This window comes from Lynx rufus, unplaced genomic scaffold, assembly GCF_022079265.1.
Source record: "Lynx rufus isolate CCGP_SWC_20201006 ecotype Redwood Valley unplaced genomic scaffold, mLynRuf1.p SCAF_1, whole genome shotgun sequence".
Lineage (NCBI taxonomy): Eukaryota > Metazoa > Chordata > Mammalia > Carnivora > Felidae > Lynx > Lynx rufus.
This window is the reverse complement of record NW_025814823.1, coordinates 195781991-195809152: the sequence shown is the minus strand read 5'-3', so window position 1 is coordinate 195809152 and position 27162 is coordinate 195781991. Positions and strand designations below refer to the sequence as shown.

The 27162-nt window shown below is 46.8% G+C and overlaps 1 protein-coding gene across 1 annotated transcript; it reads right to left on the bottom strand.

The window, feature by feature from the left end:
• Positions 1–333: 333 nt before the first annotated feature.
• SLC36A2 (solute carrier family 36 member 2) lies at positions 334–25271 on the bottom strand. The gene is made up of 10 exons (XM_047073580.1): positions 25108–25271; positions 22039–22129; positions 21393–21481; positions 20752–20847; positions 15658–15742; positions 12648–12866; positions 11040–11138; positions 6023–6189; positions 3860–4029; positions 334–605 (listed from the first exon to the last, which is right to left on the bottom strand). The coding sequence occupies exons 1-10, from the start codon at positions 25269–25271 to the stop codon at positions 334–336; spliced, it is 1452 nt and encodes a 483-aa protein (XP_046929536.1).
• Positions 25272–27162: the final 1891 nt, after the last annotated feature.

Here is a 27162-nt window from a genome sequence, read left to right as displayed (position 1 = left end):
CTGCCAGTTGCTGTCACTTGGTTTCCCCCTGGTGGCTTCTTCGTGCCTAGCACCACTCAAGGCGACGTGAATTGCCCAAAAGTTGGATGGAATCAAGAGCCTTCCATGGGAGAGCTCTCGACTTAATGGAAAGCTAGAGATGGAAAGAAAAGGAATAACAAAACCAAATTTTTAAATTACCATCTAGACCCTGTAGCCAGTGAGTCTTTGCTTGTTTCACCACGACTTGGCCCAGAAAAAGGATAAAGCGGTAAAATAAAGATAGTGCATATAAAAGATATCCACATCAGTAAAAGTCAGGCGCTGGTGGGTACGGACAGGACAGTGCCATGCTCACTGAATAAAAACGGTGGAGTTGGAAAAGGTGAGAGGGCCTCCCGAGAGGATCAGCTCGTCCAGCGCCTGGTAGGTTCCTGCCACAAAGCCCGCAAAGCCCAGGATGCTGATCAGGGCGTCCTTGGCGATGGTGAGGGGGCTCATGCCCTCCGAGTAGTAGGTGGTGATCTCCAGGAGGGGCGGGATGATGAGGGCCAGGGCGCTGCTGCTCACGGACCCCACCAGGGAGAGGACCAGGTCCAGGCGGGGGACGAGGATGGCCAAGGTGCCTGCAGGAGATGATATGCGATGCATGGATTTTTGGGACTTAGCCAAGTTTTTCAAGTTTGGTTTTAAAATCCTTTTCTTAAAACACAAACCAGTTTTTTCTCACATTTAATTGCATAAGTAAAACATCGAAAGTCCTGTAATACTCTGATCATATTCACTAGAGGTTACACATTAAAAATCTGGCGTGTCTCAGGGCCCCTGGGTGGCTCAGTCGCCTAAGTGTCTGACTCTTGACCTCGGCTCAGGTCACGATCTCCCGGTTTGTGGGTTCAGGCCCCACATCAGGTTCTGCAGAGCTTGCTGGGGATTTCCCTCTCACACACACAAAATAAATAAACTTAAAAAAAATTGGTGTGTTTTTAACGATTTTTCTAAAATATGCATTCATATTTATTGGGAAGAGAAATCTTCCCTCTGCCTACTTAGGCCGGGTGGGGGCGAGGGGAGGCAGAGGCTGGGGATGAACTGACAATGGATTAACCGGTCAAAAGACAGTCTATTTAGGGTTAGGGAACCTTCAGATGAGTTGGCTCCTCCCAGAACAGCCAAAGATAGGGGTCCACATGCCTGTCTCATAGGGTGAAAGGAGTGGGCAGAAAGAGCATCTATGTAAGAAAAAGTGGAAGTCATAACTGGTTCCTATCATTTATTTAAGGAATTTGTCTGTGATGATGGTTAGTCTTTTTTTCTGGTTGAAAACCTTCCAGAGAGGGGATCTATAGAGGCTGTACTTCTTCTGGGATCCTCCTTAATTCAGCAATGGACGTTTAGACAAGGGTTTATTTTTCCCTTCCCTGTGGCTGCTGTTTGTTCAAATTTAGTTTAAAATAATTTTTATGCCACCGAGGCACACTTTGAATCCTCCATTATTCAACAACGATTAAGCTCTTACTCAATAAATAATATTAAATATCAGTTCTGGGAACTGTCCCATCTGTTTGGGACGCATCAATGTACAAAAAGACAGAAATTAAACACACACACACACACACACACACACACACACACACCTTGGGAGGGGGGGATGGGCTAAGTGGGTAAGGGGCACTAAGGAATCTACTCCTGAAATCATTGTTGCACTAGATGCTAACTTGGATGCAAACTTAAAAAATAAATTAAATTAAAAAAACTTTTTAGAGCTAACATTTTAATAATTAACACAACTATAAGCACCTCTTACTTGCAAACAATTAGAATGTGAAATTATTTATAGGGGAAAGGGGTCTTCAGCTGGAACAAGATTGCAGGGGCTCATTAAAAGAGTATCTTCTCCAGGTTTTACATCCATGTCAGAAAACATCTAACAGACACTAGAAGCTAAGGATTTTGAACTTATCCATTTTTTACTAGGATATCTTACAGGTGTGGGCTTCTGCATTCCTTGTTTGACCTGTTGGCAGATTTTCACCAAGAAAGCCCAAAAGCCTCCCCCGGGCCTGCTGTGGAGGAGTGTGGTGTATCAGAACCGCAACAGGTCTGGAAGGCAGGGTTCTGGCTTCCCCTTGTGTGGCCTTGGGGAAGTCCCTAGCCTCCTTCTCAGCCTGTTGCCTCCTCTGCAGAATGGGGATAAATGCTATCTATCTTTGTAGGTAGCATGGCGCACACTGCAGGCGGTGTTAAAGTTTTAAACTGGTTTATGTCCCTAGATAACAGAGTTAATTGATGTAAAGCCCTTAGAAAAGTTATCTTTATTGTTACTTCAATTTGTTTCTTCATTTGTGCTGATTGAGGCAATGCATTCAGAAGCTGGAGGCCTCAGGAACTCTTATCTTCGAGGACAAAGTCCTTGATCTCTAAGGTTCCAAATGGTAGTGTCCCTGCTTCCTGGGGTAAACTGGGGACAAATCACTTTAAAGAAAGAAAACCAGTGTCCATTGAATTGCATAGGTTGGTCTAGTACAGCAAGAAGCAAGAATCTCCCTGAGAAGGAGTGTTAGAATCACAATTAAAAGGAACCTTAGAGCGGTGCCTGGGTGGCTCAGTCGGTTAAGCGTCCCACTTCCGCTCAGGTCATGATCTCACGGTTCGTGGGTTCAAGCCCTGCATTGGGCTCTGTGCTGACAGCTCAGAGCCTGGAGCCTGCTTCGGATTCTGTGTCTCCCTCCCTCTCTGCCCCTCCCCTGCTTGTGCGCGCGCGCGCTCTCTCTCTCAAAAATAACACATTAAAGGAGACTTAGGGATAGCTGGGGAATACCACACTCCACACAGAAATCTCTGTCATCTCCTTCACCCCTGCTAAAACACCTGCACAGATGGGGTGCCCTGGATCATGGGGCCTGGAGCATGAGGAGGGCTGCCAGGGGGTAACCGCGGCCAGCTGAAGCCCAGGGGGCAAGTCCAGCTCACTGCTGCCAGTGGGAATGTGAGCCTAGGCTTGCCAAATCATTTTGTTTCCTCCCCCCCCCCCCCGCAATGTTAGAAGTCTGGATGTATATCAGATCTCAGACATTTTAAACGTTGGCTGAAATTTATACAACACTCAGGCTCAAACAACACACCTCTGCTGTCCGATTAGACTCACTGGCCACAAACCTCTGTCTTGGAGGGTGTTGGCTCTGGACTCAGATGATGTGGGTTCAAATCCAAGTTCTGGCACCTCCTGGCCAATTATTTACTGCTCCCTGCTTCAGTTTTCTCCTTTGTAAAGTGAAGTGTATCATAGTCTTACCTCATTAGGGTTCCTGCGGGGCTGAATAAAATACTATGAAATACGGCCTATGGGGTGCCTGGGTGGCTCAGTCGGTTGAGTGTCCAACTTCGGCTCAGGTCATGACCTCACGGTCTATGAGTTCGAGCCCTGCGTCGGGCTCTGTGCTGACAGCTCGGAGCCTGCAGCCTGCTTTGGATTCTGTGTCTCCCTCTCTCTCTGCCCCTCCCCCACTCATGCTCTCTCTCTCTCTCTCTCTCTCTCTCTCTCTCTCTCTCTCTCTCTCTGTCAAAAATAAATAAACATTAAAAAAAAGAGCACAGTGGCTGGTACACTGTAGGTATTTAATATCAGTTCTTATGATGATGATTATTGTTCAATAAGCTGTCACTCCCTCAGGCTGGACACCTGCAAATCTGACTAATTAGGTACCTGTAAGAATTAGGTTGTCCCTGAGGCTTACATGAGTTACTACTTGTAAAGTATGGTCCTTGAAATACAATTAGTGCTCAAACAATGCTGGTTATCATGATTATCCTTCACCATCTGGCTGATTCCTGATAGCCCTCAGGGAAAGAGCACCATTTTGCTGTGCCTTGTACTCACATGTCAGGCAGACCATGGCGAGGCGGATGGACAGGTCCAGAGGCAGTGCCCAGCGCTTTGACACCTGCGAGGTGGCAAAGGGGATGATGATTTCTGCAGGGACGTAGAACTGCAGGGCGTAAGTGCACAGGATACCCACGATGTACAAGAGCTTGACCGACTGGTACAGCCTGCGGGACAAAGCAGAGCATTGCTCCCTGAGGCCACTGTGCTCTGATGCCTGGGCCCTAGGAACATTAACCTCTGACCTTGGGATAGTCCCCGGGGCTGCAGTTTCCTTGTCAACATGATGGGCAGGGGGCTTCTTGGAGCTAAGAGGGAGTCACAGCAGAGCATGCAGTGAAAACTAAAGAATAAAGTATCACGAATTCGAATGGAAACCAGTCATCTCCAAATAGAATCTTGAGCATGGTTACATGCAACACCTTCACAAGCCACTATCACTTGGTGGTCAAGTTTAGGTTTTAGGAACTACAGGCTCAGGCCAGGTACCCCGTGCAGCGAGACAGAAGTGTTAAGTGGTGAAGACCAAAAACCCTGGGTCTAAAATACTCTCGTCCCTTGTGATCTAATGTCAGTCCTTAGCAATGCTCTGGATTCCCCCAGAGCTCTTGGCACATAACAGGCCCTCAACAAATGCTTCTAGTGGGTTGAGAGAACTGCAGAGTCCTGAACCCTTGCAGGAAGACGTGGTCTACAAATAGGGTCGTGTGCAGGCTGGGGGTGAAAGTAACCCTTGTAGGCCTTGGACTGAGGCAGAGACGGTGTGTCGGGTTTTACCAAAGCCTGTTTTGACCTATGGAGATAAGACTTTTTCCTTTAGTCCACTAATGTGGTAGCTACATCTCACATACTTAAGAAATGAGTGTGTGTGTGTGTGTGTGTGTGTGTGTGTGTGTGTGTGCTGGGAGCCATTCCTTAGACTAACTTCCACATTTCTGAGTTTCTTGTTCTCACTAGTCCTTCTTCCTGAAACACCACTTTACTCCATTTCCACCTGTCCAAATCCCATTGATTTTTTTGAAATTCCCATCTTTTGAGCTGTACTGCACGCCAGATATTTTTAGACATGCCCAACTTAATCCCCGGGGAAACTCTGCATTATCGATGAAGAAACTGAGGGTCAGAAAGGTTGAGGAAATCACCCATGACCACAAGCTAGAAGGTGGCACAACAGAGACTTGGGCCCATGAGTGACAGAGTCGTCCTTGTCTGGACAGAGCTGCCTTGTTGGACAAAAAGATTCCCGTTCTGATGGATTTCTTTCCTCAAAGGTTCCCAAAGCCTCTTTGCTGCTCTGGAGGGCTCCTTTTTCTGTTCCATTTGTGTCTATACACTACCTATCCCTCCCCCATCCTCGCTGGATCACGAGCTGGGGCAGGTAGCGAAGTTCAAGATCTTAGCCTACTCAGTCGGTGCCCCCCAGCTCCCTCGTGCCTAGACTGGCGTCTCCACGTAACTGGCATGCAGGAAATGCTTGATGCATGACATTATCAACTTGAGAAAGGGGCCCCATTTAGGTAAATGAAGCCTCCAAGTGACCCTTAAAAAGACAAGCCCCCTGTCATTAATGACCTGCCTGGGTGTGGGAGACAGTGCCACACAACGCGATATGGGTTCCTGTGTCTATTTAAATCCTGGCTAAGTCTGGGTCAGCTAACTGTTGCATGAATTGGTTGCATTTGAACATAAAATGTTCACAGTGGTCGTCCCAAATTGGTCCTTGCTTCACTACTTTTTTCTCCTACTCTGACCGGGAGGATGTATACCCTTGGCTGTGGCAAGGAAGGCTTGGTAGCATAGGCCTTAGGAAGTGTCGCTGGAAATGAGTGTTGCTGCCCAAAGACTCCTTTCTCTGCCTCTTATTCTCCCCGAGGGCCCCTCCTTTCTCTCCTTGGGTGCCCAAGGACTGTCACTTCTCTCTCTTCCTAAATCCTGTCCTCCATACTAAAGCTATCAAGGCCTCACTCAACACGGGAGGCCGTTGTTCAAAGAGGAGCTCCCTGGACAGAGAAACCAGAGCCCAGGGTGCCAACGAGAGTTCTGCTTCTCGCTGTGGAGGCCCTGTAGGCCTCAGTTGCCATCTGTGGAAGGCCGGAGGAAGTAACTCACACATTTCTACCCGGCCCCACGTCCCCCCCACCTGAGGGCCTGTGAAGTTACCAGCAGTTGGGTAGGTTAAGGGTTATGCTGGCCTTGATGTCGTTTCCAAACCGCAGGTAGCCCAGGGCCCCGATGCCAATGTACAGGGCAGTGATGATGGACATTCCCAAAGACAGGATGGCTGGGAAGCGGCGGGCATCCTTCATCTTGTTTTCCAGGGGAAGAACCTACAGAAGCATCATAGCATAAAAAGAGAGAAGAAGGAGAGAGAGGAACATGAACATAAAGAAGAAAGGCATGACACTTCTGAGTATATCCCAACATACCGGAAGCAAGGGCTGGAACTGATATTCATAGCAGCATTATTTCCAAAGCCAAAAGGCAGTAGCAACCCAAGGGTCCAGTGATGGATGAATGGATAAACAAAGACGGTATATACGTACGACGAATATCATTCAGCCTTAAAACAAAAGGAAATTCTGACACATGCCGTGATACGGATGAACCTTGAGGTCATTATTCCGAGTGAAAAAAGCCGGTCATAAAATGGCACATACTGTGTGACTCCGTTTACATGAGGTGCCTGAAGTAGTTAAATTCAGAGAGTCAGAAAGTAGCATGCTGGGTTCATGGAGGGGGGAGTGAGTGGTTATTGCTCAATGGGTACAGAGTTTCGGTTCTGCAAGAAGAAAAGAATTCTGGGGACGGATGGTGGTGATGGTTGCCCAATAATGTGAATGTAGTTAATGCCACTGGACTCTACACTTAAACATGGTGAAGATGGTAAGTGTTGTGTTAGGTGTATTTTACGACAATAAAAGACGAAGGAAGGAAGGCCGGCCGGCAGGCCTGGACTCACAAGATGAGCCCTGGAACATTCAGAGCTGGAAGGGCTCTTCAGGTTGTGCAGACCAAGGAGCTCAGTGCCCTGGGGCAGCCCCATCTGGCTAGCAGAAGCATTTTGTTAGGCCAGCCATAGCCTTTTAGACAATTGAAGGTGAATGCCTTTGGGTACAATATTCTTGCCCCATTCACCAGGCCCGCCTCTTCCCTCACACTGACATATACCTGGCCTCTTTGCCCACATTGCCCGCTAAAGGCATTTGAGTTTGAGACTTCCGATTCTAGCGCATTTGCTGCTTTCTGTCCAGAAGGGGAGGCTGAGACTCGGCTTACACAGTGAGCCGGTGACAAGTGTTGGGACTGGGGGTTCTTGGTTCCCCAGCAGGACGCTCCACTGCACAACGCATTCTCAGGATCCTTTTTCCCCACGTGTATATCTGGCCCTAAGAGCGTCCCAGTTGAGACCGCCTACCTGGAGCCTGCTGGGCACCCCAAGGTCACGTCTATCTTTGGAACCAACCTTCTGGCCTTCCGTCCCATATACGTTCCTCCTTAGGCTTCTCTCAGCTGACAGTCCGCTTCCACCTTCTCCTTCTCCTTGATCAGGCCGTGGGTAAAGCGCACTCTACACACACCATTAGGCTGATCTGTGCTTCAGTTTCTGTATCTGAAAACTTATCTGTTGGAATTTTTTTTTTTTTTTTGAGATTTACGTGAGGACTGTAATGGCATACAGTAAGGGCTTAGTAAATGTTAACTGTTCTTGTTTTTAATACTGTGAAGACCACATCTCTATGAAGATGGACCCTATATAATTCTTATTTTGCAGATGAAGACTGCGGCAGACTGGGGCTGTCCCCCAAAGTTCAAGTACTTGCTTGTATCCAATCTTGCCTGTACCCCTCCAGTGCTAGATATATTTATTACTCGGTAGGACCTTAGCATCTAGTCCCTTGTACTGTTAACTCCTTTTTTTGTCCTATACGCATCCCAGCTCCATGCAAATGGAAAATGCTTGAGGGGGATGCCATGTCAGGGTCATGGTTGTGTCTTTCCACTTTCTTCCAGATGAGGGGCAGGCTTCTAGCTGCTGCAGGTGCTCAGGAAAATGTCTGGGGGATTATATGGAAAGCGAACAATCCAACCTGAGTTCTCCCACCCTGCAATACATTTTTGTTTTTAATTTTTAATGTTTTATTCTTTATTTTTGACAGAGACAGAGCATGAGCAGGAGAGGGGCAGAGGGAGAGGGAGACACAGAATCTGAAGCAGCTCCAGGCTCTGAGCTGTCAGCACAAAGCCCTATGTGGGGCTTGAAACTCACGAATTGCGAGATCATGACCTGAGCCAAAGTCAGACACTCAACCGACGGAGCCTCCCAGGTGCTCCTGCAATACATTTTTGCTGCATAAATTCTCCAGGCTCACAATGACTTTTTTACGCAGTAGCTGGATTTCTCCTTCTCTCCTTTCTCCTCCCACAATCAACCAAGGAGATAAATGGCCATTCACATAAAGTGGGAAGTCCCTGGACTGGGAGTAAGGAGTGCTTGGTTTTAGCCACAGCTGCAGCTGTTCCCAGCTGGTGACCTGACTCAAGTCCTTTTCCTGTCAGGGCTTAGGCTCCTCTTCTGTAAAGCTGGACACTGGGCTAGAAGATTTCTAGTGGTAATCTGAACTCTGATACTGATCATCATTAGTATCTAGTAGGTGTTTGATACTTACTGAACAATTACTTCCATCATTAGCTGGGGAATTAGAGTTCAGAGAGTCACCCATGGCTGAAGTAAGATTCCAGCATAGTGTGCCTCCAAAGTCATTTACTCAACCACGGCACTCTGCTTTTTGCCATGAGTATCCAACATTCTAAATATAAAGTGCTTCCATTTCCATTAAGATGGTGTAAGCACGTTCCACCATAGCTCTCTTCCTGATTAAACCTAAAAGCCCTGGGCAGGATACACAAAACAACTACCCAAGGACTCTGAAAAGTATGAAGAGGGTCCCTACTTTTTTGTTTCCTTTTTTACTCTCAACGCCACACTCCCAGGGCAAGTCCCCGTCACAAAGCAGCATCTTGGTGGACCAGTGACTGTGGTGGTCACACAGGCACCTAAAAATCTGACACAAGCTTTTCTCTTTGAGCAAAGGAACTAGGGGAGGGGGACTTGGGGGTCTATAGAATGTAGGGGTAAATCAGCACTGGTATATAATTTGCAGGGTCTAATGCAAAATGATAATGCAGGGCACCTTGTTCAAAAATCAAGAATTTCAAGACGAGGAAGGCAGAGCATTTAACCATGTAGGGGATCCTTCCAAAGGCAGGTCTCTATGTGATTGCACAGGTTGCATGTCCATGAAGAAGGCCCTGGAAGGAATCCCTATTCATTCATTCATTTGTTTTTATTTTAGTTTTTCCCTCTCTTTTCTCTCAGTGCTTAACCCCAGTCAGACTCAGTCACAGGAAGTGTGCATAGCACTATAGGGAGGCTAAAACCCTAGCTTTCTAGCCAGAGAACCAGAAAAAAAAAAGCCACTGGAAGCTGATGAGTGTGCAGGAAAACATGGATAGGAGGATGCTGGAGACACTGGTCTCCTGCATCTGTGGGTGAAGTCCTGGGCTCAGCCCTAAGTTGTGCATGTATGGAAATGGGATGTGAAAGATCAAAACATTATTTAAAGAAATGAAAGAAGACCCAGATAAATGGAAGGACATCCCATGTTCATGGAGGACAATACTGTAAAGATGCAAAGGCAATTCAATGGAGAATGAACAGTCTTTTCAACAGATGATGCTGGAACAATTGGCCATCCTATTAAACAAAAATGAACTCCAATGTATAAACATCTTTATCAAAAATTAACTCAGAATGGATCACAGATCTAAATGTACGATAAAATTATAAAATATTTAAAAGAAAATAGAGGGGAAAATCTTTGTGGACTTATGTTAGGCAAAGTGGTTTTAGATAAAACATCAAAAGCAGGATCCATAAAACTAAAATTTTGATCTATTGGACGTCATCAAATTTTAAATCTTTTGCTCTATGAAAGGCACTGCTAAGAGAATGAAAAGACAAGCTACAGACTACAGAAAATATTTGCAAATTATATATCCAATAAAGGACTTGCATTTGGAATATGTATAGAATTCTTATAATTCAACAACTGTTAGGTCATTTCCAGTTTATGACTATTATGAACAATGTTGCCATTGTCATAAATTGGAAACAACCTAGCTGCTCTTCAACAGGTAAACCGATAAACAAATCGCGGTATTGCCCACACAGTGGATGTTCAGCCATCGAAAGCAAGGAGCTATTGATGGATGCAACAACACAGATGATCTTTTAAAAAAAAATATATATATATATATATATAAAGTTTATTTGAGAGAGAGAGAGAGAGAGAGGGAGAGAGAGAAAGGGCACTCATGTGCATGTATGCACAAGCAGGGGAGGGGCAGAGAGTGAGACAGGGAGAGAGAGAGGATCCCAAGCTCCGATGCGCGGCTCGAACTCACGAACAGTGAGATCATGACCTGAGCCGAAATCAAGAGTTGGGCGCTTACCCAGCTGAGCCACCCAGACGCCCCACAACACAGATAATCTTACATGCAGTCTCAAAAGGTTACATACAGCATGACCCCATGTGTATGATATTCGGGAAACAATAAAACAATAGAGACAGAGAACAGAAAGAGGGTGGTTGCCAGGGGTCGGTGGCGGGGGGGGGGCGGGGAGAGCAGACTACAATGGGAGCAGCACAAGGGTTTTTTTTTTTTTTTTGTGGTGAGGGAGTTGTTCTGTGTCCTGATTGTGGTGTATCTATGACTCTATGCATTTCCCAAACTTAGAGAAATGTACACCCCCCCCAAGTGAATTGCACTGTATGTAAACTAAAAGTAAACAAAAATTACATGCACAGCACTTCCCTTCCTCAAGTGTGGAAGCACAAACTATATAATAATCCATCGTAAACGTGTAGTACTTTCCAGCTTAAAACTCCTTTTGTTTGCTTCATTACATCCTGTAAATTGTATACCTCCGTTTGCCTTGCTTTTAAAAGATTAGGAAACACATGTTGGCATGAAGATAAATGTTTAATAGATGTATTGGGACAAGAGGTTACTTTCTCCTATGTGCACACAGAAACCCAGAAACCCAGAGCTCCCGGCTCCTGTTCAGAAGGCCACCCACAGCACCGGGGAAAGGCTACCCCAATTCCAACCTTACCACGCCAATGCTTTCAAATGAAAAAATGGCTGTTCCAAAGAACAGAGGATAGGTCTTCCAACTTGCTACCAGTGGCAACCGGCTGGGGTCTGGAATTTCCTACGGGAGAGAGAAATGTAGTAGGACCTTTATTCTTAAAGCGTGTTTGGGCTCATTTAAGAGTCAGAATAAGAATATTCTGACAGTAAATCTAAATTAAAAAACAAAAACAAAACCAAAAACAAATGTCAAGAAATTCAGAAAACTTCAAAAGGAAGTAGGCACCAAAGCTGATTTTAACACCACACGATACCGAAGAGCCAGAGGAAAGAGACATTGAGGTATTCAAAGTACTGAAGGGTCAGGACCTCATGATGTGAGTATGGCTTACCAGAATCCTCCAAAAGAAAATCTTACACACCACAGATTGGTACCAGCCTGAAATGCCCTTGGACACTTGGTATGTACCAGAGGTTAGGGGTGACAGAAAGTGCTGTGTGTATAGTTTGAGTGATATTCTAGGGAGTCCGAAGTAGTTAGATAGATATGAAAGTCCCCTTTTATAGATCCTCAATGAGTTATAAATTGAAGGGAAGAAAAGTACTGGAATAAATATTTTATGTACCCTGTGACCTGGAATATGACACCAATTACAGAGCTATTTCTCTAACTGGGCCACCTCAGGAATGGTCTAAAAATGACTCGAAGGTAGCTATCTCATTAGGAAATTCACTTTTGTAGGATTTATTAGTATATTGTCTTAAGGAATATAAGACCGATTTGTAGTCCTCCTACAATACTTAACTAATTTGTTATTTTTATTAAATTCCATGGAAAAGGGGCGCCTGGGTGGCTCAGTTGGTTAAGCGTCCGACTTCAGCTCAGGTCACGATCTCATGGTCCGTGAGTTCGAGCCCTGCGTCGGGCTCTGGGCTGATGACCCAGAGCCTGGAGCCTGGTTCCGATTCTGTGTCTCCCTCTCTCTCTGCTCCTCCCCCGTTCATGCTCTGTCTCTCTCTGTCTCAAAAATAAATAAACGTTAAAAAAAATTAAACAAAAAATTCCATGGACACGATAATTTTTTTTCTTGTGACTTCTGAAAGAGAATAACATCTGAAAGGTATGAGGTAGGCCAAGGGTTTAAATTTCTATGCAGCCTTGTCCAATAAATACAATTAGAAAGGATGGAAAAGTAGAAATTGAGGGAAAATCAGTATCCATAATTCAACGTCAAAGGCGTCATAATTTGCATTGTGACAGATTTGCTTGTGGTCTTCTGAGATTAGTCTCTGTGATAATAGGATCCAGTAGGGGATCCTATTTTTCATTTGCCTTTTGCTGCTATCTAACCATTAGAGGAATGGTCTGGTAGTTCACCAATCAAGATGTTTTCCTTACAGAGTATAATTTTTTTCAAAGCCCAGAATTTGACAAGTATTGGAGAAGCAATATAAAAGAGGAGATACCGAGAAGAAGGAGATTGCGCAGAGACACCTTTGCGGAAAAAATGGTACAATGGTACTAGGCTGGAGAGTCAGGTACATACCTACCCTCAGGGCTGGCTCTAGGCAGGTATCTAGAGAAAAGCCTCTGCCCACTGGAGGGGTCAGGTGTGTGGTGTGCACTAACCTGGGCAATATACTGGGTGATGATGATCAAGCTGACCAGCATGCTGATGTTGGCCAACATGGAGAAGACGGTCAAGACCCTGAGGTTCCGGATGAGGACCAGCAGCACCAGGAAGGGCAGGAAGGCAAGCATGTAGAGTCGAGAGTCCATGGTGGGCGTCAGAATCACTGTCTCATTGTAATGGCAGTTGTTGGTGGTGCCATTAACTGCTTCCACTACCTGAGGAAGAAATGGGAAAAGCAAGGGGGAAGATTCAATGTATCTGTTGGCCACACGATGAGCTTAGTGCGTGGCCCATAATCAAATCCCTCACAAAGAGCTGGAATGTCTCACACGCCAGGGCCTCACAAGGAGTTAGGGTGGGTGTCTCTTTTGCTTCTAACCAAAAAACCCATGGCTTACTGTTTCTTAATTGGACCAATACTGGCATTCTGAGTGAGAGAATTATTCTTTGTCAGGACTGCATTCACTGCAGGACATTTAGCATCCCTGGACCCCACCCAATAAAAGCTATTTGCATCCCCCAATCATTGTGATGCACAAGAAACACCCCTCTGCACACAATACAAACATCCCCTGGTAAAGTCAGGGGGAATGGGGGAGAAGAGGGTCGGTACTACCCTCATTTAGAATCAGCCTGAATTAACTGATACAGTTGTATTCTGCAAGCAATACAATTAGAACAATTAGAAACTAGAGTTAGGCAAGAAGAAAACGTAAAAGCAATGATAATCTCAGTACCCGTTGGTAGCCAGGGTAATGTCCTGGAATATATTCATCTATGCATTTTCTTGTCTTTTAAAAAAAAAATGTTTAAATGTTCTTATTTTTGAGAGAGAGAGAGAGAGAGAGAGCACGCACACATGGGGGAGGGGCAGAGAGAGAGGGAGTCACAGAATCGGAAGCAGGCTCCAGGCTCTGAGCTGCCAGCACAGAGCTTGACGCGGGGCTCAAACCCATGAACCTTGAGATCATGACCTGAGCTGAAGTCGGACGCTTAGCCTACTGAGCCACCTAGGTGCTCCCCATTTATGCATTTTCTATACCATATCACAAATTACATGTATCATATGCATCCTTTTCATTTTATAAGACTGCAATCACAGCATATGCTCTTATTTTGAAGTCTCCTTTTCATTTAACATACCACAGCTACTTGAATGAACGATTAAGTCTATTTTTTTTCTGATTCCTCACTATAATAGGAAAAATATTTGGCACATTAGCCAGCACTCATGGTCCTCTATACTGGGCACCATTCAATCTGGAAGGCTCTTCCTCTCCCAAAGCCGACACCTTCTACAACCAATTTTATTGCCTCTCCTGGCCAAGTCCTGCACATTCCTGCCTCCAGGTGTTCATGCCTCCCTTCTTGGCTGCCAGAACCTCTCCTCCAACCTTCCTTCAATACCCAGCCCAGATGGACCTCCACAAGGGAGACTTCCCTTGCTCTAATGATCTTTTCTGCCCCCACGTATTTTGCCCCTTAAGTTCACAATTAAGCAGCCCTGCCCTCAGAGTGTTGTCAGTGGTGTCCTGACCCAGCACCAAAATACACTGATGCTAACTTTTTATTTTTTAGAATACATTCTACTGAGCCTGCAAACTCTTCAAGTGAATGCTTGTTATGTCTTTAGACAGAGATGATAACGTTCAGCAGACTGATTTCCAAGCGGCCATCTGATGACGTGTTTTAAGAGCCTTCAAACAATCAAACTCTTTGACCCCCATAATTTTACCTTAAGGAATATATGCTAAGGAAATAAAGGGGTATACAAACATTGCCACAGATTATAGTAGAAAAACAAAGGGAAAAAAAGAAAATATCCAACGACAGAAGACTAAGTCATGGCTAATCTGTGTGATGAAATATGAAACTAGCAGAAGTTATATTTAAAAATATAAGGACATTACAAAATGCTCACCAGCTGATACTAACTTAAAACAATAACCTGAGTGGTTGAATTAACAATAATTTTGTTTCATTTTGAAAAGCAACATGGTATGGTGTTCAAGAACTGGAGCTCTGATGTCAAAAGGCCTGGATTTTTGACTGTGCTTCTGTGATCTTGTATACATTATAGTTCATAGCTTTAGTTTTCTTATCTGCGAAATGGGAATAGCCACAGTACCTACTCTGATAAGGCTATGGAGAGAACTGAATGAGGGGAAGCCCATACCATGCTCCCTGTTCCTGACATAGAACAGACGTTAACTCTGAATGCTTACTATTTTTTCCTTCTAATTTCTTTACATTTCTAAATTTCTAAATCATTGACTAAGGATGGCCTTTGTTACTACCCATATTATTTTGCTTATATTGCTACAAGATAACTTCTGGGCTAGATCAAAACAACGTCCTAGAGACAACAACTGTTAAACCGGAGGTTAAGAAGCTAAAGGTAGATAAAGATGGTCCAAAGAATGAGGCGCCTGAGTGGCTCAGTCGGTTAAGTGTCCAACTTCAGCTCAGGTCATGATCTCACAGCTCATGAGTTCAAGTCCTATGTCGGGCTCTGTGTTGGCAGCTCAGAGCCTGAAACCTGCTTCAGATTCTGTCTCTGTCTCTCTCTGCGCCTCCCCTGCTCATGCTCTGTGTCTCTCAAAAATAAATAAACGTTAAAAAAATTAAAAAAAAAGATCATCCAAAGAAGATTAGATATCATCCAAAAAGAACCATATCCATTTTAGGAGAGTTAAGGGTGATTAAGCTCCAAGGCTGGACAACTGACAAAATCCAAGGTTCCTTCCAGCTCAGTTTTAGAGATGGGCTTTGAGAATGGGTCCAAGGTACCAGACCAAGGGTACTATGAAAAAAGTAACCACTTGTAGAACAGACACATGAATTGGGGGAAGTCTAGGTTCTTTGATAACATCTAATTTAACTTCCTTTGTTGTACTGATGAAGACACTAGGAGCCCAAGAGAAGAAGCCACATTTGCTGAACAACTAAATGAGGACCCTCCTCTTCCACATCTTTTTCCCTTCCACCTTCTCTAGAAGACTCTACCTGTTTTAAATTATCAGCCAGAAACACAACGTACACACAGCAGAAGCCCAGCTGGGTGACTATAAGGAAGAAGCTCACGATATGCCTGGAAGAGAAGGGAGAGAGAGAAAATGCGTTATAAAAGAAGAGTTGATTTGTCAATTCGATGTCTGTCCCTAGGGCTTGGTGTCCCTGTACCAGCACCCTCCGTTCTGCTACCTCAGTCAACAATGGGGCAGTAAGAAGTGAGGTAACGACAGTTCTTTTTAAAAAATGTTTCTCAACCATCCTCACACTCTCAGCTCAGCAAGTGGTGAGATTCCTCGTGGTTAGGAACCTCCCCCATCCCTGGCTCTGTGGCATTCCTTACAATCGATACTAAATTGATGTAGGGCAGTAGGCACCACATTTTTAATTAGCTATCATTAACATTAAAATTTTTTCCACCAGGTGCCAGACACCTCATTAGGCTCTGAGGAAACACAAATAACACATGGCGCCCTCCTCTAGGGGTTCATAGAGTCGTGGGTGAGATGGACAAAAAAGAATATGGCACCAAGGGCCACGGTGAAAAGGACACTTTCCCCAAATTATAGAGCAGGGAGCCTTCCTAGAAAAACCAATACCTCGGCGGGAATCCCTTGGGGAGGGGGAGAAAGAGAGATATTTTTAAAAAGAAGACGAGGAGGAGGAGATGGAGAGGAAGAAGTGAGGAAAGCATTTCAGCAGAGGAATTAGGCAGATTTCTCTGGCTGTGTGGAATCCATTGGAGGGGGCAAGACTCAGGATGGGAAGACTGGATAGGAGATTCTTACAAGAACAGAGGTGTCCAGCAGCCTGGACAAAGACAAAGGCATTAAAGCATTTTAAGGCGTACCAGGGATCTAGAACTTAAATAACCTGTTGACCACCTACATCTGGGGGAAAGGGAAAGGAAATGATGAAAGGTGACTGATGGGCTTTGGCTCAGACAACAAAACGAACTGGAAGGAAGGAACAGGTTTTAGGAGAAGGGCATGAATTGACACATTCAGTAACTGAATTATTGAGCCTGAGGTTCCTAGAAGAGACATTCAGGAGACCACTCATATAGACAACTTATATATAAGGAGACCCTTATATAGGGTCTGGAACTGCTGATTTGTCAGTAATGGATAAGGTCTTGAGAAGGCAGGTCAGTGCTGGGGAGTGTGTGGGGGGGAGGAGAAGAGACGGCAGAGTTCCAAACCCTAGAGAACACCAATATTTAAAGGGGAGACAGAAACAAAGGAGCCTGCAATGAAAGCAAAGGACTGGCCAGAGAGGTAGGTGGGAAACTAGGAGTGGGGAGAGGGTTTAGTAGAAGCCAAGGAAGAGGGTTTAGTAGAAGCCAAGGGAAGAGAGAATGTTTGAAGAAGAGAATAGCCAATTGTACCCACACTGTTGAGAGGCTCTCTAGGGCAAAGAAGGTGCAATAAAGAGGCCTTTTAGGACACTGGTGGAAAGAGCTTCAACAGAAGCGTAAGGACAGAAAATCTAGGTGACCCACGGAAGTGGTGTGAACCAGATGTACAGAAGCAAAGTCAGAGGGTGTGCTGTTCTTTCACAGAGCTAAGTGTGAGTCTGGGCTTGATGGGTCCATTCCTTCCATTCATCACTGTAGACCCATTGCCTAGAACACATCCTGACACACTGCAGGCATTCAGTACATATCTGCTGAATAAGCAGCTGCTGAATGTAAGATAGGATGGTTGCTGGAGGATGGCATGAGGTCCAGGAAACTTTATGAGTTTATTTCATTATTTTTAAGATGGCGATGCATGAGTGCATTTAAATGTTGAGAGGAAGAGGGGCGCCTGGGTGGCGCATTCGGTTAAGTGTCCAACTTCAGCCAGGTCACGATCTCGCGGTCCGTGAGTTCGAGCCCCGCGTCGGGCTCTGGGCTGATGGCTCAGAGCCTGGAGCCTGTTTCCGATTCTGTGTCTCCCTCTCTCTCTGCCCCTCCCCCGTTCATGCTCTGTCTCTCTCTGTCCCAAAAATAAATAAACGTTGAAAAACATAAATAAATAAATGTTGAGAGGAAGAGACCATGGATCAAAATAGAAGTTCAAGTTATAGGAGAGGGGATGATTCATGGAGCAAGAGCCCCAAGAAGAGCAGGAAAAGCTGCTTTAACTTCATTTTAATTTTAACTAGGCTCAGGGCACTTGGGTGGCTCGGTCGGTTGAGAGTCCGACTCAGCTCAGGTCATGATCTCATGGTTTGTGAATTCGAGCCCTGTGTCAGGTTCTGTGCTGACAGCTCAGAGCCTGGAGCCTCCTTCAGATACTGTGTTTCCCTCTCTCTCTGCCCCTCTCCTGCTCATGTTCTGTCTCTCTCTCAAAACTGAATAAACAGTAAAAAAAATTAAAAAAAATTTTTTTAACTAGGCTCCACACCCAGTGTGGGGCTTGAACTCATGGCCCTGAGGTTAAGAGTCGTATCTTCTACTGACTGAGCCAGCCAGGTAAATGCTGCTTAATATGTCCCATGATGAGTACAAGGATTTGAGGGGTAAGTGATAGGGGAAGCCTCCTCTTGGCTCACACTCTGGGAAAGTTCTGGTTATCACCCCAAAGTCTTCCCTCGTCCGCTCAGAGGCTGAATTTATTGATTCAGTATGTGAACAGGCTTTGGGCCAAAGGAGGCCCCAGACCCATGATGGTCTGTCGACTACATTACATGAGAGGGCACAGCGCAGGGACTGTAATGGTGTAGGGTATCCGAATTCAACAGCGACTTTGGCATACATGGTGCTCAGAAAAGAGTATGCAGACAGGGTGGGGACAGGCCTGAAAACAAAAACGTAAGAGTAGATTTAGCCCCAAGTACCACAGAATGGAAGGGGTTGACTTGTCAGTGTCACCCCTGAAAGCAAAAGACAGGAGTTGCCGGAGGAGGACTTCAGCACAGCCAAGGGTCCTTGATGTCTTGGTCTTTCTTCCCTTTTCTTCTCACGATAAATTCTCCCTGAGGGACCTCTTCTGACCCCTGCCACCATGGCTGATGACTTCGGTTCTGTATCTCTTGCATGAAGATATGTTCAAATCCATATATATCACTACCCACCTGCCATCTCCACTTGAACTTCAAACTCAACTTGTCCAAAACAGAAGTCCTCAGAAATCTGAGTCAACCTTGCCTTTCCTTTTCCCACAGTCCACAGTCCAAAGCATAACCAAATTCACTTTTCCCCATCCCTATTGCCACCAGCTTGGTCCCAGCTGTCACTGCTATCTGCCTTGATATTGTCAATAGCCTTCTCATGGGTCTCACTAAATCTATGGTTGCTTGCTTACAATGTATTCTCCTAACAGAAGATTTTTTTAAAAGATTTTTTTTTTGGGGCGCCTGGGTGGCGCAGTCGGTTAAGCGTCCGACTTCAGCCAGGTCACGATCTCGCAGTCCGTGAGTTCGAGCCCCGCGTCGGGCTCTGGGCTGATGGCTCAGAGCCTGGAGCCTGTTTCCGATTCTGTGTCTCCCTCTCTCTCTGCCCCTCCCCCGTTCATGCTCTGTCTCTCTCTGTCCCAAAAATAAATAAACGTTGAAAAAAAAATAAAAAAAAAAAAGATTTTTTTAAATGTTTTTTATTTATGGAGTACTGGGGTAGCTCAGTTGGTTAAGTGTCTGACTTCAGCTCAGGTCATGGTCTCACAGTTTGTGAGTTCGAGCCCCACATTGGGCTCTGTGCTGACAGCTCGGAGCCTGGAGCCTGCTTTGGATTCTATGTCTCCCTGTCTCTCTGCCCCTCCCCTGCTTGTGCTCTCTCTGTGTCTCAAGAATAACTAAACATTAAAAAAAAATTTTTTTTTAATGTTTTTTTATTTGAGAGAGAGATTGAGAGAGTGTGAGTGGGAGAGAGGCAGAAAGAGAGAGAGAGAGAGAGAGAGAGAGAATCCCAAGTAGGCTCTGCACTGGCAGCACAGAGCTCGATGTGGGGCTTGATTCCACAAACCATGAGATCATGACCTGAGTTGAAATCAAGAGTCAGACACTTAACGGACTGAGCTACCCAGGCGTCCCAAAGCCAGAGAGATCTTTAAACAATACAAATATGATCATTTGCCTGAATAACACACTCCGGTGGCTTCCTGGTTGTTTTGAAGAAAAGAACAAAGCCTTTAGGAGGGTCTAAAAGGTACAGGTTGCTTGGGCCCCTGGGTCATTCCTCAGCGTCATCTCCTTGATTCTCTGCCCTCAAGCTACCTAAGTATTTCTGTGCCTTGAAACTGTCATGCATACTTTCGTGCTTCAGACCTTCACACCCTGCTCTTCCTTCTTCCTGGAAGGCCGTCCAGGCTCCTGCCCACTTCCCCTAGGTAATTCCTCATACTCAAGAATTCTTCCCTTCTGGGCTCATCTCAACTGTTCCATCTTAGGCAGCCCACATGAGCTCATGCGCATCTCCTTACCTGCCCGGTAGCAACTAGTATTTTTTTTAACTTTTTTTTCTAAAGTTTATTTATTTATTTTGAGAGAGAGAGAGAGAGAGAGAGAGAGAGAGAGAGAGACAGCATGAGTGGGAGAGGGACAGAGAGGGAGAGAGAGAATCCCAAGCAGGCTCCACACTGTCAGCACAGAGCCCGATGTGGGGCTCAAACTCATGAACTGTGAGATCCTGACATGAGCCAAAATCAAGAGTCAGGTGCTTAACCAACTGAGCCACCCAAGGCACCCCAGAAACTAGTATTTCTTTCCTTCATCACACTTATCCCAGTGGTTATTAAGTGGCTGTCTCCTAAACTGTGTAACGCTGGTCTTTGCCACTGGATTATGGGTTCTTTGAGAGCAAAGCCTCCTTGCCTTGCTCTCCACAGTATTTCCAGGGCCTAGTACATAGTACAATTGGACAAATGCAGTTTAATAAATAAGCAAACAATATTAAAGCTGCAAGACAAAGGAATGAGCACCCTGTCACTGGAGGTATACAAGGAGGGGGGCTGGATCGGGAAGATTGCCAATGAACCCCGTCCATGTGGAAAGTCCAACATTCTGTGCCACACGAGCCAGCTTTCCAGGGAAGAAGGCATCCCTGACAGCCACACATGTCCTCCTCCTGTACCTTACTCCACTTCAGGTAAAGCAAGAACAAGGTACCTTCCCCAGTGGGCATGGTTCCGGAGCCAGGCGCTGGGGCTGGCTTCCAGTCCGTGCAGTACTGTGTCCCCATAGTCCATGAAGGGCTTGTTAAGCCTGTGGGAGAAGGTACACACACAGTTACCAAGAGGCACTTTAACCTAAGATCATGTACTGAAAAGTCAGGAGACACACAGCAAGGCAGGACCCCGCTAGAGTGGAAAGAACACCGGGGCAGAGACCCAAGTTCTAGTTCAGACTTAGACACCTGGAGGTACTTCTTGGGTGGCTTGTGTTCCTTCCCTGTCAAGTGGGGTGGTTACTACACGACAAGGGTAATAATGCATACCTCACGTGGGCACAGCAGTTTTCAAGTCCATGATCCCAGTGGATTCTCATCACAGTTCTCTGAGGCAGGGTTAGGCATGGATTGTTTATGCCTGATTTCCAGATGAGCCAAGCAGATAAGCCCAGTGGCCTGATCAATATCACCTATTGAGTCATATGGCAGAGCCTCGCCTTAGATCCCTGTCCCACTGCTTTTCTCTTTTCCTTGGCCTTCTTGGACGAAATTCAGAACTCTGGCTTATTTAGGAGGTTTCTGGGATGTCCCTGAGACCCGAGTATCAAAGGAATCACCAGGAGGATGCTGTTCTCCTTACCTGTGGCAGAAGCGCCGGGCACACTTGACCAGGATGTGCATACAGTGGCAGGCGATGAAGCCCATTGCCAGCAAACTGAGCGGGCCCATCTGGAAGAAGGGGGAGTCAAGGGAAATGGGAAGAGAGAAGAGGATGGATTTATGAAGAGCACTGCAAGGAGATACCTGGTAGCACAGACGCCATTCAGCACTCGAGGGCCTTTCCAGCAAACTGCTTTGCAAGTCCCTGCTTGCTAAAGCAGCAACAGCTATTCTTTCGAATATAATCTCAAGTGGTACTCCGATAAAGTACCTAAAGCAATTCCAGTGGGTGTTGTGGTGGGAGTAGGGGGCTCCTTCTGAGACCCCCTACTGAGCGCTAGTGCTCCATAGGACACAACTGGAAAACTAGTCATAGTCCAACCCCTGCGTCCTACAAGGGAGAAAATGGAGTCCCAGAGAAGGGACAGAGTGGCCAAGGCCACTCAGAGTCTGTGGCAGAGCCAGAACTCAAACCCTGGCTAGATGTCTAGACTCTAAGTCTGGACCCAGCTGCCTCCCAGAAAGACTGCTCATTGCAAGCCACTGAAAACCCTTAGAGCCTCTCCTCCCACTTCCTTCTACAATCCAGTCATACTGGTCCCCCCCCCTGCAGCAGCCCCTCTTACCAGGATGCCTGCATTCTTCACAGCCAGGGGAAGTCCCAGGATCCCTGTGCCCATGTTGCCTTTTACCAGGTGAACCAAGGTCTGGAATGCTCTAAAGGAGAAGAGACATGAGGGTGTAGGTGTTTGAAGGTGAGGAGGTCCAACAGGCTCCTCTCACAGCATGCCAACACCAGAGTTCAGCTGGATAGGTGGGTTCCTGGCCATCTCTCGGTCCCCATGGCCTTGACTGGCACCTCTGGGTTTCCTGTGGGGTAACCAACCATCTCAGTTTGCCAAAACTCTTCTGGTTTTAGCAGCTAACACTCAGTGTATACGATTCTAATATTTAGTATATAATAGACACTATGCTAAGTACTTTACCCATATTACCTCATTTAACCCCTTGTCAAGACTAGGAAGTAGGTTATTGCTTTTATTTTGCTGATGAGGAAACTGAGCACAAAGATCTTTTTTTTTTTTTTTTTTTTAACGATATGTCCAAAGATAGACTAGGGAGTCAGGATTTGAACCCAGAACTGCCTCAGAGTCCTTGTTCTTTACCCCACTTTCACTGGACTGCCTCCTAGAAATAGGCCATAAAGGGATGCATAAAGGGATAATGCTATTTCATGACCGAGGAAACAGAAGCCCAGAAAGGGAATGATCCAAGGTCAGAGAACTAGTAGCTGAAATAGGACTGAACTCAGGGAAAAGGGAAAAGGGCTGGCAGTAAAGAGAAATCATGGTGACTTCCGAATAAATAGGTCAGATGACTTGGGTCTCCAGATGGGGTCTATTGAGACAGGATCATTTGAGGACTGGGCTCCAGAGGAATTTCTTTTGCCCCTCAGGCCAGGACATCAAGCTAGGGAGTGGCTTGCCTCCTTCAACCCCCAACGAAAACAAAACCAAACACTCAGACCCCTTCTTTAAGACAGACGGAAGGTTGTGTGAAGGACACCATCAGGGCTAAGTTCCAGGGAGGTGAATTACAAAACAATCTATTGCTATACCTCTTTGTACATGGACCAGGTTAAACCAAGGTGGGTGTTGGGTTCACATCCACAACTTTAGAAACACTGGAAGTTCCCTACGGGAGCTTTCCAGCAAGGACACTGACTGTGAAGGACACTGACTGTGATGTGTTCTGGAAGGAGCCTGGTCTCTGAGGTTGGAGAAACCCAGGATTAAATCCCAAGGCCACTACTTAACTAGCTGTGTCATCTTGGGCAACTCGTCTACTTTGCTAAGCCTCTGCAAATGTTGGAATGTTGGGAGGAATGATATTTTTAAAGGATTGCCCCAACCACCCTCATCTTTATGTTAATCCCTAGATCCTGTAGCTTTCCAAGGATCTGCCCATCCATTTGTTAAGGGTTAAAGAGAACAATTGAGGGGGAAAGAGGGCAGAGAGTCGGGTGCCTTTCTCTCTCCCTGTGGGTGTCAGCATCGCTGACTGAGCACTTGTGCTGGCTCTCCAATAATAGGCTTGTTTTGCAACAAGGGAAGGGTCAGTAGGTCACATTAGACATTTCTAACCAAAGGACTTAGGAAATCAGAGTTTAACTTTGGGCTACTCAGCCAACTTAAAAACTGAGTGGGGTGAGCTGGGCAAAGCACTGGGCTGGGAGGCAGGAGACCCATGATTTATGGCCCTAACTCATTTGTTGACCTTGGACCTTTCTGGGATTCACAGCATCCAGCTTTTAAGGGTGCTGTACTTGAGGGCTTTATGCACAAATCACCTCTGCAGCCATCCTGGGAGGAGTGAAATGTCATTTCACAGAAAAGAAACTGGGGCACAGAGAAAGTTCCGTCACTTGCTCAGGCCAGTTAGCAGCTAAGTGGGAATGTGAACTCGGGTGAGCTGACCTGAGTTCCATGCTTGCCTGACTTGTTTCTCTTTCGCTCCAAAAGCCACAGAGGATCCCTCTACTTCTCTCATGCTTTTATTTCTTTGATTCTGGAGTAGTTGAAATTGCCTCCAAACCACGTGTCGTGTCGGTTTAGGACGTGAAAGCTAGTCTCTTCCCTGAAGGTCTTGGATTGAGAAATATCCCTACTCAGCAGTGGATGGCCCCAAGGCCTGGAGAGTTCGCCCTCAGTGTCAGGAATTCACAGCCCCCAGGATTAGCCCCCGGGGCAGCTGAGCCCTGTCTGGTGGAGTCATTGTGTCCACAGGGTCCTGGGCAGCAATGGAAAGGAGCTTTGCTCGCCCTCCCCGCTGCTCGTCCCCTCCCTTCAGGTGTAATTCCCACAGGCAGCCTCTCTAAATTCGCGCTGAGGCCAAATTAGCCCCATTTTGCATATGGGGAAAACTGAGGCTTGGGGAAGGGAAGGTGCAGAACCACAAGGTGAACGCGGGTGTTTTTTCTACTACACCAGTGGGGTCAACAGGTTCTCTTGAAGCGGCGGCACTCTCCACCACGCCACCTCACCCACATTTCCTAAGTGGACTGGCCACTCTGCTTGAGTGGTGGACACCGAGGTTGCTGAGCCCCGTAGCTTGGCTTCCCCACCTAAACTCCTTCTGCAGACCCTTCCTTGTCATGGTTTGCAAGCCCCCTCCACTCCCAAACACACCCCAAGGAGGTGGAAGAAAGTCTTCCTCATACTGTGCTTTTGATGTCCTCACCATTGAAGTAGAGGCCGAAGTAGAGGCCAGGGTAGCTTGAGGATGGGGTGGGTGGTGGGTAAGGCGTGGCTGTCGGTGAGGCCACTGTGGTTTTAAGCCCAGATCTCACCTTCTCCTCTGAGAAGTTGGGGATTCTGCCCCACTTCCCAATGGTCAGGATTGACCAGGAACAAAACTGACGTAGGGCCAGCACTGGATTCTAGCGCCCCTCCTGCCAATGGCCCAGTGCATGGCCTGGGGTAACTAGGCCTTAACGTCCCCATCTGCACCTGTGGAGGGCAGGACCACAAGTCTCCGCTCTCATCTGGACCCGGTCTCTGACTGCTCCGTTTGTGACCTTGGTTTTCCCATCTGCACAATGGGGTGGGGGTCAGACGCAGCCACTCGAGGGTTTTTGCCAAGGCAAGCGTCCGGGCTCGAAGGCAGAAATGGGGGTGGCAGAAAAGAGCACTCACGTTATGCCTGTGGTTTTCTCTAAGCCTGGCGACTCGGAAGGGTGTCCATCCCAGAAACTGGAGTCCTTGCTGTGCAGCCTCTTGGCACTTTTGGGTGGGTACCTGAGGTCCAGTTTGAGGTCAACGGCTCCCTGGGGGCCCCCGGCACTCTTTGTCACGGGCATGACTGCTTCCGAGAGAGGGCTCCGGGTGATGAGGAGGTCTGCTCTGGAAGGAGGCAAGCAGGAAGGTATCTGTCAGGTGCAAACCCGCAGCTCAGCGGCTTGGCTCCTGCCTCAGCAGGCTCTGGTGGAGCTGGAATGAGGACCCGCCCACCTCCCCCGGAGCGCACTCGTCCTGCCCCAAGGAGCCCAGTGCAAGAGAGGCTGGAGCAGGACAGGCAGGAAGGGATCTGGGAGGGGAGTTACCCACCTCACCTGCACCAGTGACTGCAATACCCATTATTTTAAGAACTCACATTTATGAAGCCCTTCACTAAGAGACAGACGTTCTCCTGAGTGCTTTGCCTACATTTTCTCATTTCATCCTATAAATTAAATGCCAAGGAAATCAGACCCAACTAAAGGGACCTGCCTGAGATCACATAGCTAGAAAGTGACAGAGTAGGGACCAGAGCCCAACTCGTCAGGCTTTTTTTTGTTTTTTAATGTTTTTATTTATTTTTGAGAGAGAGAGAGAGACATAGAATCTGAGAGAGGGAGACATAGAGACTTGCGCGTGCGCAAGTGGGGGAGGGGCAAAGAGAGAGGGAGACATAGAATCTGAAGCAGGCTCCATGCTCTGAGCTGTCAGCTGTCAGCACAGAGTCCCATGTGGGGCTCGAACTCATGAACTACGCACGAGATCAAGACCTGAGCCGAAGTCCGTTGCTTAACCGTCTAAGCCACCCGGCAGGCTTTTTAACTAACACCTTATTTCTGTCTCCAAGGGAATCCTATACATCCCATCTCCTTATTCATCCCAGGTTGGGGGCTCCACTTCCCACTGGCTGACATCTGTTGTAAGGCCTCCTTCCAGGTGCTTCCCTTTCTCGGGAAAAGTTGGGAGAAAAAAGAGCCAGCACTCACCCACCTCCAGAAGCCTCTTAGCTTTTGTGGAGCTCCAGGGAGAGAGCCGTGAGGGTTCTTTCGGAAAAGGCAGAGACTGTAACAACCCCCAGCCACATTTCACTGGGTAGGACACTGGCGCCTGGAGAGCACGTGATTTGCCTAAGGTCGCACATGACATTCAGGATTGAACTCCGTAGCTAAAGAAGGCCTTGAGGGGGGTTCTCTAGTGTTCCAAGCTCTGTCATTATCTCTGCTGCAGTGACAGATGAACAGGCCAAGATTTCCTCCTTCCTTCAAAATTATAGCATTTTACTCAAGCCACACCGCTCCCTGTACCATCATCTCATGGGCCAAAGGCTTTGCTCCAATGATCTCTCAGCTAACTGGTGGCGTCTGAGACAGATTTGTCCAGGCCCTCCCTTCCACGGGACTCCTTCCAAGGTCCTGGGTGCAATTTTGAAATTGTAATTTTGTATTCTTATTCCGAAAGAGGCCCTTTCCACCCCTTACTGACACCCCCCACCCACCAAGTGGCTTAATCGTCAGGCTCCAAAAAATCTGGCTACCTCTCTGGGGAGCATTGCCACTTTGTTTTTACAGATGTGGAAACTGAGGCTTAGAGAGGTAAAGAATAGCATGCCCGAGGTCACAGCCAATCCTGGGCAGAGTCCCAAATCTACCCTAGCCAGATCTTTCTGTCTCTGAGGCCTGTGGCCCTGACCACTACATTGACCCCTTGGTTTGAATCCCGGCCCCACCCTTAAGCTTCTTGCCCTGAATCGACTGAGACACTTGCTGTGGTTTGAGAAACGCCCTCTCTTCGCTAGTCTGGCACCGTCTGTGGGACAGCAGGCTGCAGCCTCTGGTCTGTCCAGCCGCAGCACGGAGACTCTACAATTCGATGCTAATCTCGGCTCTCACCCCACCAATAGATCTGTGTGCCCGCTTAAGCAACAAGATGGAGAAATAAGATTGTCAAGGAGCTTGAGATGTTTGGATATGGGGC